Raw genomic sequence first — 12,598 nt, 5'->3', positions numbered from 1 at the left:
TTGCACACTACCTCACTTTTTTTTTTAATATACAGTATCTCTGTTTTTGCACATTTTAAAAAATCTATTCAATATACATAATTGATTTACTTGCTTATTTATTAAGTTTTTTTTTCTCTGTCTCTGCTAGATTGTTTTGCATTGAACTGCTGCTAAGTTAACACATTTCACGTCACATGCCGGTGATAATAAACTTGATTCTGATAAAATATAGAATGTCTTAGTAATCATTTCAGCAAGGTGTAGCCATCTTATTTTTCATAAGAGATATAATTGCCTGAAATTTTCAGTCAGTATTAAAGCAATTGTACTTGCGGCTGAGTTTGAAGAAATGTTCCCCCAAACGTTTAGAAATCTGTCTTGAGAATTTTCCTATTTAAATGGCATCTGACATGATAAAATATCAAACCCTTAAAAAATATATTTTTATCAAGCCAGATAGTTTGCTGGTCGTAATTATAACATTATGTTGTTTTAAAACTCAAGCCTATAGTGATTAAACTCAATATTTTCAGGGTATTTTGAAGTATAATCTCTTGGGTTAATATTAGAAGAGCAACTAATTTGCAATAAAATTTCAGGAGAAAAATTTATTTATCTCTAGCGCTAAACCTTCAAAATGCTTTATTGAAAAATGGTAGTTGGAATTTATTGCGGGCACGTGTGAGGTGTGAGGCTTAGGAGAATAAGCCAGTGTAGGACTTGTACAGTGAACAGTAGAGCATTGAGGGGTGCAGTAGAACAAAGGGGTCTGAGGAGGATCTTACTCACTCTGGGGGTGATGCGAGTATGGAATGAACTCTCAACAGAAGCGGTGGATGTGGGTTTGATTGGAACATTGAAGGGAAGTTTGGAGAAGTACATGGATGGGAAAGGTATGGAGGACTGTGGTCCAGGTGGGATTAGGCAGAATGACAGTTTGGCTTAGACTAGATAGGCCAAAGGGCCTGTTTCTGCTGTAGCACTCTTGACTTTACTGGACTTGGTTTGCAAGCCTCCTTGCTTTTAATTCCATTGATTTGATTAGAATTGAATGATATGAGATGAATATTAATAGCACCCACTATTTTTAAGTGTATTTAGTCCTAATGCCTCGTCTAATTTTTTTATTAGTCTTGTAAATGTGATAAATTTGACATTTTAGCATTGGTTGAGAGGAAGATTTTGCGTTTAAAGTGTGATAGAGTAAACTTTTAAAAAAGCTCGAATGCATATAATGCTAAAATAGTCCCATTTTAATGGGAAAGATGTGATTTTGTTTGCTTGCATTTATTTTCTTCTAGTCTGTTTCTGGTAACTTGCAGTTTGTGTGTGCTGTTTAATTCTGTGTCAAAGTGCATCTACTGAACAGCACAAGAATATCAGCCTGGACTGAAGCCACTGGGGCTTTGTGTGACTAATCCAACTAATCCCACTTGCTTGTCATTTCACAAACGAAGAGATCTGTAGATGCTAGAAATCCAAGCAACACACACAAAATGCTGGAGGAACTCAGCAGGCCAGGCAGCATCTATGGAAAAGAGTACAGTCGACATTTCGGACCGAGACCCTTCATCAGGACTGGAGAAAAAAGGATGAGGAGTCAGAGTAAGAAGGTGGGGGAAGGGGAGGAAGCAACACAAGGAGATGGGTGAAACTGGGGGGGGGGGGGGCATGGGAAGAGGTGAAATAAAAACCTGGGAAGTTGATTGGTGAAAGAGATACAGGACTGGAGAAGGGGGAACTAGTTAGGAGTGGACAGAAGGCCATGGAAGAAAGAAAAGGGGGGGAGGAGCACCAGAGGGAGGTGATGGGCAGGTAAGGAGATAAAGTGAGAGAGGGGAATGGGAATGTTGGGGGGTGGGGTGGCATTACCGGAAGTTCAAGAAATCAATGTTCATGGAATCAGGTTAGAGGCTACCCAGACGGATTATAAGGTGTTGTTCCTCCATCCTGAATGTGACCTCATCCCAACAGTAGAGAATGCCATGGACTAACATATTGAAATTGGAAGTGAAATTAAAATGGGTGGCCACTGAGAGATCCTGATTTTTCATGTGGGCGGAGTGTAGGTGCTTGACGAAGCATTCTCCCAATCTACGTCGGGTCCCACTGATATACAGGAAGCCACTCCGGGAGCACTGGATACAGTAGATGACTCCAATAAGCTCACAATTGAAGAGTCACCTCACCTGAAAGGACTGTTTGGGGCTATGAATAGTAGTGAGGGAGGAGGTGTAGGGGCATGTGTAGCACTTGTTCCACTTGCAAAGGTAAGTGCCAGGAGGGAAATCAGTGGGGAGAGTCGAATGGACAAGGAAGTCACATCGGGAGTGATCCCTGCGGAAAGCAAGAAGTAGGGGACAAGATGTGCTTGGTGGTGGGATCCTGTTGAAGATGATGGAAGTTATGGAGAATTATGTGCTGGACATGGAGGCTTGGGGGATGGGAGTGGTTGTTGTTTCATATAGCTGGTGTTTTTCTCTTCACACTATTAATTGGTTTTTATCAAGCCACTCCTCCAGTTGAAAAGTTGGCTTGATTCATGGTGAAGTGTGACCCAGGAGCGGCAGACACAAGTCTGTCTGTTCAGGAACCTGGGTTGGATCAGTCTTTGTCTGGCATCTTGTTCACAGCTGTTCCAACATGGGTGGCCCTGAGTTGGCATCGCTTGATGGAGTCCTTAAAGCCCGCAAGCCTCCACACGACACCATTGTGTTGAACCAGGTCATTGGGGGGGGGGGGGGGGTGGTAGGTGAGGACAAGGGGAACCTTATCCCTGGTGGGGTGGCGGGGGGATGGGGTGAGGGCAGACGTGTGCAAATGGAAGTGATGTGGTCGAGGGCAACGTTGTCCTTTCATTGTGATACTGTATAAATACCATAAAGGAAAGTATTTGTAGATTCCCAGTGAATGCAATGTCTGAATTTGCCTTAACTGCTGAAGGTACTATCACTTGTAGTCTTGTAGAGTGATAAAAGGTCATTACAAAGACTGAAAATGTTACTGTTGTAACTGCTAAATCAGGACCAGAATTAAAAGCAATCACTACCCTTGTCAATGCATTTTAAATATTTTAAACACACTCTGGGCAACAAGATTTTGTACTGACCTTTTAACCTACTCCAAAATTATTCCTCCCACATACCCCTCCATTTTTCTTTCATTTGTGTGCCTATCTAAGAACCTTTTAAATGTCCTTAATGTATCTGCTCTTACTATCATTTCTGGCTGTGCATTCCACACACTTACCACTCTGTGTGTATTTAAAAAAACAACTGCCTCTGACAGCCGCACCCCCCGCCCCATACTTCCCTCCAAACACCTTAAAGTTATGCCTTAGCATTGGCCATTGCCATGCTGGAAAAAAGGCCCAGGCCTCTTATTATCTTATACACTTTCAAGTCATTTTTAGTTCTTTTGCCAATAGCTTTCATTCTGTGTATCTAATTGATGACTCTTTCACCCATGGCAATGTTTTTTTTTCTTTTGTTGATATCTGTCATAATTTAATTACCTCTGTTGTACCTTCTGTCAAAGTTCTGTGTTCCAGAAGGAACAGTCCTAATTGCTTTATTCTCACATAACTAAAGTCTTCTATCGCTGGAATCTTTGGCACCCTATTCAAAGCCTCAAGTCTTTCCTAACATGCATGTTAGGATGCTATCACGTATTTGCTGCACAAATCACTCTCTCACCTAGAGGGGGTCAGTTGTGCTGTGAGGATTACATTCCTTGACTTCTCCAGTGCCTTTAACACCATCCAGCCCAAGATCTTAAGGCACAAACTAACGGAGATGGGAGTAGACTCTCACATGGTGGATTGGATAGTGGACTACTTGACAGATAGACCTCAGTATGTGCGGTTGGGAGATTGTAGGTCTGACACGGTGGTCAGCAGCACAGGAGCGCCGCAGGGAACCGTACTCTCTCCGGTCCTGTTCACCCTGTACACATCAGACTTCCAATATAACTCAGAGTCCTGCCATGTGCAGAAGTTCGCTGATGACACGGCCATAGTGGGGTGTGTCAGGAATGGACAGGAGGAGGAGTATAGGAAACTGATACAGGACTTTGTGATATGGTGCAACTCAAACTACCTGCGTCTCAATATCACCAAGACCAAGGAGATGGTGGTGGACTTTAGGAGATCTAGGCCTCATATGGAGCCAGTGATCATTAATGGAGAATGTGTGGAGCAGGTTAAGACCTACAAGTATCTGGGAGTACAGTTAGACGAGAAGCTAGACTGGACTGCCAACACAGATGCCTTGTGCAGGAAGGCACAGAGTCGACTGTACTTCCTAAGAAAGTTGGCGTCATTCAATGTCTGTAGTGAGATGCTGAAGATGTTCTATAGGTCAGTTGTGGAGAGCGCCCTCTTCTTTGTGGTGGCGTGTTGGGGAGGAAGCATTAAGAAGAGGGACGCCTCACGTCTTAATAAGCTGGTAAGGAAGGCGGGCTGTGTCGTGGGCAAAGTACTGGAGAGTTTAACATCGGTAGCTGAGCGAAGGGCGCTGAGTAGGCTACGGTCAATTATGGATAACTCTGAACATCCTCTACATAGCACCATCCAGAGACAGAGAAGCAGTTTCAGCGACAGGTTACTATCGATGCAATGCTCCTCAGACAGGATGAAGAGGTCAATACTCCCCAATGCCATTAGGCTTTACAATTCTACCGCCAGGACTTAAGAACTTTTTAAAAGCTATTATTAATGCTTTTTGAGATGGTGATTTAGATGCATATCATATTTTTTTTTACTGAGTTAAGTATTGTTAAGTATTGTATGTAATTAGTTCTGCTACAACAAGTGTATGGGACATTGGAAAAAAAGTTGAATTTCCCCTTGGGGATGAATAAAGTATCTATCTATCTATGCTCTAAATTGAGCATAATGTTCCAGTTGTGGCCAAACCAGCTTTCTGTGAAAGTTCATTGGTTGCTCTTATGCTTCATTGTCTCTGAAGTCCAGGATGGCATTGTATTTTTTTGGTTAAAACCACTTTCTCAGCCTGCCATAATATTTTTAATTATCTACATACCTACACATCCAGATCTGTTCTGTCGCTTTCTGAAGAATTACTCTCTTGTCTATATTGCTTTTCTTCTACCAAGATGTAATCTCTCTGTATTCCTCTAGTTTGGAAGAATGAAGGGTGATCTTATTCAAAATTATAAGATCGTAAGGGGGCTTGACTGGGTAGATGTTGAGATGTTGTCACTCATGGGAAAGTCATAAACAAAGGATCATTGCAGTTCACAGTGCCTCCAAATTCTATATCATCAGCAAATTTGAAACTTGTGCATAATGAACATCAGTCAAAATTATTAATCTAGATGAAGAAAAGCAGCAGATCTATTACTAATCATAAATGTAATAGAAATAATAAAACTCCATCTTATTACCTCTGTTACATTTCTGATTGGTAAAGTCTTGCAAGTTACTTCATAACTTTCCCTTATTACTTTATGCCCCGGGCATTTTCTTGCTTTTTGAACTAGTCATCTTTACAATCTACATTAGAACCCGAGCACATCAATTTCATGATCCAGGCTGTGTACTGTGTCTTGAGTAGTCCAGTGACCTTTTTTGCTTGGGGCAAAAGTGAAGCACTGTTATGTCCTCTCTGCCCTGGCAGAGGGACCCTGGAACATATCTTCAGCAGCTGCCCAAAAGCCCTGGGAGAAGGCTGCTACCACTGGCACCCTAATCAGGTACAGAAGGCAGTGGCAGGGAGTATCTCCTCAGCCATTATCAGCAGTAGACAGCTCCACCAACACAAAGCCCATAGCCTTTGTCAAAGCTAGAGATCAACCAAAACCTCAGCCCAGATCATCAGGAGGTTTGCTCACCATAGCATGTTTGGCAACTGGAAGTCGATCTTGGCAAGCAATTAAAGTTCCCTGACTTCATTACATCATCATCCCTGAGGTGTGACATGGTCATTCTGTCAGAAATCTTGAAACAGGTGGTCATGGTATAACTGACAGTTCCTTGGGAAAACTGGATTGAGGAGACATTTGAGCATAAGAAAGCCAAATACCAGGAGCTGGTAGAGAAGTGCCACAGAAGGGAGGAGGGCATGATGCAAGCCTTTCGAAGTGGGGTGTAAAGGTTTTGCTGGCTACGCGCTGTGCAGAACCTACTCTCTCCTTTGCATTACAGGGGCTGCAAAGAAGAGGGCCATCAGGACTGTCATAGAGGCTGCTGAGTGATGGCTATAGATCAAGAACTGTGACCTGTGGACCAATGCTGCTGGGACAATAGCCAGGGCTTGATCAGCCCTTGCTGGGTCGCCTGGGTGAGGATGTCTGATGGTGAAAGACCCGAAACACCCCATGACATCAGGTTACATCCCTGATGACGTGTCCCAGCTCATCCTAGGATGTACCTCAGCATCGTCAATGCAACCATTGTTACATTCCCCAGAAATTGCCTAATGATCTGAAATGCTCCTTGCCCTCGATCTCCCTTCCTTTCTGAAACCTGCTCACAATTGCCCATTGGCCAAACCTTGATCACATCCTTTGGGTTCTACTTACTATTTTATGCATGTCTTTGGAAATGGTTATATTTATGTTTAACAGATTGTTAAACGTCCTGCTTAAATGTAAATTCTTGCACATGGGATTTGTATGTGGTGCTTCCACTTGTGAGCAAATCCTGAATTAGGTTGTAAATATGAGCACTAATTAACTGAATTAGGAATTCAAGCAAAATAACTCAATGAGTATGTTTGATATCATTGGAACAACTAATCTGGATGTTTGAAGTTCACAAATGGAAGAAATGTAAGGATATATTGATGCAGTGAGAGGAATTAGGATCAGATAAAGATTAGTGTTTACATCCACACAGACATTTTGGGGCATATCACTTTTCTATAATTTAAAAGGGAGACAGAAAGTTGGCGATGCCATTTGACCTTTTCTGGATCTTACATTGAAAATATTACCACTAAGCAAAATAACAAGAGGACTTCTGGTGAAGCTGGATTCAGCTCTTGCAAGATATGTGGTAAAATCACATTGTTAATAGAGCACTTAAGTTTAGTCCATTTTGCTACTTGTCATTACAACTGTGGCTCTTATATTTGGAGAGCTGGAGCTAGTAATTCAAGTTTTCCAACAATACACTGTGGAATTATTAGTGGATATGTGTTACAAGATCTATGATTTGTGACAAATGATTTCTTTTTTATTACCTGGATTTATTCAGAAAGCAGCATATTCATAGCCTTTGGGACCTTTTAAGTAAAATTCTACTTTAGTAGCAAATCAAGGAATGTATGTTAAATAGAAATTAATGTGCCATGTCAGGGAAACTGCTGAAAAATAAGTAATCCTGAAGGAAATCTGTAGGGAAAAGAATGTGATTTAAATAAAAATGAAATTAGCTCCATTCACCATTTTTAAGAGAATAAAGCCAGCAATAAGATAAGATTCTTAACCTTTAAAGATTCAATTCTGGATAAATGATGTGGATTATTTTTGATCAATGGTTTGGAAATTCAGTCAGATTTGTGTGCAGAAGAGATTTTTTAAACAGATGTTGACAATGAATGTGAATATATCTAAAGATGGATATATCTTTCTGTACAGATAGTGTCTGACCTGTTGTTTTTCCAGAATTTTCTGTATTTGTTTTGGATTTCCAGCATCTGTATTTTTATAGTGTTCAATTGCAGGAATGTGGAGATAGGTGTCATCCTCCATGTTTCAAGATGAATTTACCAAAAAAGGCAATTTAGTCATCTATCCTGCAGAAGATGATTATTATGTGATAACATTTATTCCCCTTCTTTTAAAACCAGTTAACTTTCAAAGACTATATTATATACTTTGAAAGAGCCTTTCACAAATGGTTTGAATAAGTAACAGCTGATTTATGGTATTTACTGTTGTAAATGTGATCAATGTGTTAAAGTGACCAGAATATGAGGACATGGGATCCAGGGGAACTTGACTGTGTAAATACAGAACTGGCTTGCCCATAGAAGCGTGGAGGGTTGTTATAGGGATGTTGACAGGATGCAGAGCTGGCTGAGAACTAGCAAAATAGAGTTCAGCATGGAAAGTGTGAAGTGCTTCATTTTGTTCGATCATATTTGAAGGCAGAATACAGGATTCTTGGCAGTGTGGAGGAACAGAGATCTTGGGGTCCATGTCCATAGATTCCTCCAAAGTTGCTACACAAGTTGATAGGGTTGTTGTGAAAGTGATGGTGTGTTGGCCTTCATTAGTCGGGGGATTGAGTTCAAGATTAGTGAAGTAATGTTGCAGCTCTATAAAACCCTGGTTAGACCACACATGGAATGTTGTGTTCAGTTCTGATCACCTTATTATTGGAAAGATATGGAAGCTTTAGAAGGGGTGCAGAGGAGATTTACCAAGATGCTGTCTGGACTAGAGGGTATGTTTTATGATGATCAGTTGAGCAAACTAGGGCTTTTCTCTTGAGCAAAGAAGGATGAGAGATGACTTGATAAAGATGTACAAGGTAATAAGAGGTATAGATGGAGTGAACAGTCAAAGACTTTTTCCCAGGACTGAAATGGAAAATACAAGACATAACTTTAAGGTGATTGGAAGAAAAATTTGGGCAGATGTCAGAGATCAGTTCTTTTCACAGAGAGTGGTATGTGCATGTAATGCTCTATCAGGGGTGAGAGTAGAGGCAGATACATCAGGGGCATTTCAGAAACTCATAGACAAATGGATGATGGAAATACACAGTGTTATGTAGGAGGGAAGGGGGCAGATTGCTCTTAGTGTAGGTTAAAAGGTTGGCACAACATTGTGGACCCAAGGACTTGTACTGAGCTGTAATGTTCTATGTTCAGTGTATTTACTACTTCAGCAAAGGAGTATGCATTATGTTGTAAATAATTTAAAAAAGTAAAAAGTTCATTTTTTGTTCTCTTTTCCAGAATCTGACCTGAGAAAAAGAATACGTGTTCACTTATTAAATGCACATGGTTTAGATGAAGCTGGAATTGATGGTGGAGGAATATTCAGAGAGTTTCTTAACGAGCTGCTGAAGACGGGCTTTAACCCGAACCAGGGATTTTTCAAAACGACGAATGAAGGACTTCTGTATCCGAATCCTGCAGCAAAAATGCTGGTTGGGGACCACTATACCAGACATTATTATTTCCTTGGAAGAATGTTGGGAAAGGTGAGAATTTAATTCATAAGGTACCAAGTGTGCATCAGTGTTTCATGGGAAAATAGCTGGACGAAGGTAATGAGACCACCTTTTCCTTCAAACTAAATTTAAAGCAAAAGTTTGTCATGTATTACATTTGGAGTCCAGACAATTGATGGGATTATTTTAGGAAGTACCAATATAAATAGCAAGATTTTTTTTCAAAGTCTCAAGATATCCAAAGCATCAAGGAAGAATGGTTTTGTCAGTTCATAAAGAAATAATAGATGTTCTAATGATCAAAGTATAATACTGAGATTGATAGGTTCTTCATTGGTACAAGCTGGCAGATCAATTGAGCTGAATAGCCTTTTTCTGCTCCTACATTTTATGGTTTTATAATTTTCTTGCAATTTGTTGTCCATCAAGCAGTAGATAATATGCTCCCTTAGCATTTGCAATGAGCAGCAGCAATAGGTTTTCCCAGTCAAGATTTAGTGCCTCTGTGCATGTGAGGAATTTAGCTGGCTTCCCCCCCCCCCCACACCCTTTCTGCATGAGCACAACCATCCAGTTTTAACAGACTGGCAAATGCTATTTATCTGTCACTATCCTGATTGACTCAACACATTAATGAACCAAATGCAAACAAACAGGTCCTCAAATCAACTGTGTTAATTAGGTAATGCAGTTGTGACAGATGCTTATCTCTGGCATTACTCAGATTGACCTGTTAGTCATCTGCTAAACCTGGGTTTATTATTTGGGGAGGGAGCCAGTTGCCCAATGGCACTTCAGAAAGTATTGGTTTATTATTGTCATATGTATCAAGATACAGTGAAAAGCATGCTTTGCATATTGTTTATACAGATCAAATCATTACACGCTGCATTGACATTCTGCAATAACAATGCAAAATAGTCTAAAAAGCTGAAAAAGGAGTGCAGTGCAACACACACAAAATGCTGGAGAAACTCAGCAGATCAGGCAGCATCTATGGAAATGAATAAATAGTTGATATTTCAAGCTGAGACTGTTCTTCAGCACTGGAAAGGAAGGGGAAAGACGCCAGAATAAAAAGGCGGAGGGAGGGGAAGGGGGATAGAAGGTGATGGGTAAAGCCAGATAGGTTGGAAAAGTGAAGGGCTGGAGAGGAAGGTATCTGATAGGAGAGGAGAGTGGACCATAGAAAAAAGGGAAGGGGGACCCAGGGGAGGTGATAAGCAGGTGAGAAGAGGTAAGAGTCCAAAGTGGGGAATAGAAGATGGGCGGAGTGGGAGGGAAAATTTTTTTAACTGGAAGGAGAAATTGATATTCATGCCTTCAGGTTGGAGGATACCCAGACAGAATATAGGGTGTTGCTCCTGCACCCTGAGGATGGTCTTATCATGGCACATGTCAGAACAGGAATGGGAATCAGGATTAAAATGTTTGTCCATCGGGAAGTTCTGCTTTTGGCAGATGGAGCAAAGATGCTCAATGAAGTGGTTCCCCAGTTTATGAGAAGCGCAGTGCAGGTAGGTAGGTAGGCCTTCAGTTGATTGGATCAACCATGGATGTTTTGTCCTAGTAGCTGTCTACACAAGCCAGAGCAGTATGATATGGAGAGCAAGCTGTTGCCCATGCAGCAAGCTCTTCATGCTGCTGATGAATCCAAAGGAATGGTAGAGACCAATACAGATACCTGCAATGCAGGTGAAGTATAGAGATCATAGCAAGGTATACAGTATGAGGCCAAAAGTACATCTTACAATAAGTCCGTTCAAGAGTCTGATAGTAGTGGGATAGAAAATGTCCAAAAGCCTGGTAAGACATGTTTTCAGGCTTTTGTATCTTGTGCTGATGGGAGAGGGGAGAAGAGAGAATGTCTGATGTGGGTGGGTTGTTCGAAAAAGTTGATTAAGTTGGCTGCTTTACTGAGAAGGCAGTATAGACAAGAGTCCATAGAGGGGAAGCTGGTTCCTGTGATGTGCTGAGCTGTGTCCAAACTCTCTGCACTTTCTTGCGGCCAAATGCAGAGCAGTTGCCATACCAACTTTTTCTGCATCCAGAAATATGCTTTCTCTGGTGCGTTGATAAAAATTAGTAAAGTTGACAGGGACATGCCAAATTTCTTTAGTTTCCCCAGGAAGTAGAGGTATTCGTGAGCTTTCTTAGGTGTGACATCAATGTGGTTGCAACTTAACTTGAAGCTCTCAAATATCTCATCTTCGACACAATGTCCACAGTGTTCTATGGTTCTATTTTGGAGGGATATGGCCCAGGTGCAGGTCAGTGGGACTAGGCAGAAAAATGGTTTGGCACAGCCAAGAAGGGCCAAAAGGTGTTCTATGGTTCTATTAATTGATGTAGACAGGAGCATGTGCACTGTCTAAGTTTTTGAAGTCAATGACCAGCCTTTTCTGTTGACATGGGTGGAAAGGTTGTTGTCATGACACCATATCACTAAGCTCTCTATCTCCTTCATATAACTCATTGTTATTTACGATGCAATAGTTTCACTTACAATCTTATAGATGGACTTAGAGCAGAATCTGGCCACACAGTCTTGAGTGTACTATGCAACTGCATGAAAGCTCCAGCAATTGAATTCATGTTCGACATCTGGTGCTATCTGTGTGTAGTTTGACATGTTCTCTCTGACTGTTTGGATTTCTCAATTGCTTGCTTCATTGACAAAGGACATGCTGGCTATTGGCTTTATTTGTTTTTAATTTAGAGATACAGCATGGTACAAGTCCTACCAGACAAGCATTCCCACACTGCCAATTGTATCCACATCACCAATGAACCTGTACATTTTTGTAATATGGGAGGAAACCAGAGCAGCTGGAGGAACCCCACACAGTCCCGTGGAGAATGTACAAACTCCTTGGAGGCAGTGGTGGGATTGAATCTAGTTGGTTGACAGTGTATTAGTGTTAGGCTAACCGCTTTGCTACTGTGCTTAATTAGATAGATAGATAGATACTTTATTCATCCCCATGGGGAAATTCAACTTTTTTTCCAATGTCCCATTCACTTGTTGTAGCAAAACTAATTACATACAATACTTAACTCAGTAAAAAATATGATATGCATCTAAATCACTATCTCAAAAAGCATTAATAATAGCTTTTAAAAAGTTCTTAAGTCCTGGCGGTAGAATTGTAAAGCCTAATGGCATTGGGGAGTATTGACCTCTTCATCCTGTCTGAGGAGCATTGTATCGATAGTAACCTGTCGCTGAAACTGCTTCTCTGTCTCTGGATGGTGCTATGTAGAGGATGTTCAGAGTTATCCATAATTGACCGTAGCCTACTCAGCGCCCTTCGCTCAGCTACCGATGTTAAACTCTCCAGTACTTTGCCCACGACACAGCCCGCCTTCCTTACCAGCTTATTAAGACGTGAGGCGTCCCTCTTCTTAATGCTTCCTCCCCAACACGCCACCACAAAGAAGAGGGCGCTCTCCACAACTGACCTATAG

The 12,598-nt window shown here is 41.2% G+C and overlaps 1 protein-coding gene across 2 annotated transcripts in view; it reads left to right on the top strand.

Annotated features, from left to right (window-relative positions):
* The window catches only part of ube3c (ubiquitin protein ligase E3C), a 161,992-nt gene that overhangs the window by 105,374 nt on the left and 44,020 nt on the right, over positions 1-12,598 (top strand). For both annotated transcript variants that reach the window (XM_073054880.1, XM_073054879.1), the window contains one exon: positions 8,913-9,160. In XM_073054880.1, the coding sequence (XP_072910981.1) occupies positions 8,913-9,160 (248 nt within the window). The remainder of the gene's footprint in view (positions 1-8,912; positions 9,161-12,598) is intronic.

Source organism: Hemitrygon akajei, chromosome 8 (genome assembly GCF_048418815.1).
Source record: "Hemitrygon akajei chromosome 8, sHemAka1.3, whole genome shotgun sequence".
In the NCBI taxonomy this organism is placed as follows: Eukaryota; Metazoa; Chordata; class Chondrichthyes; order Myliobatiformes; family Dasyatidae; genus Hemitrygon; species Hemitrygon akajei.
The sequence above is the reverse complement of the archived record's forward strand: the minus strand, read 5'-3'. Positions and strand labels throughout refer to the sequence as shown.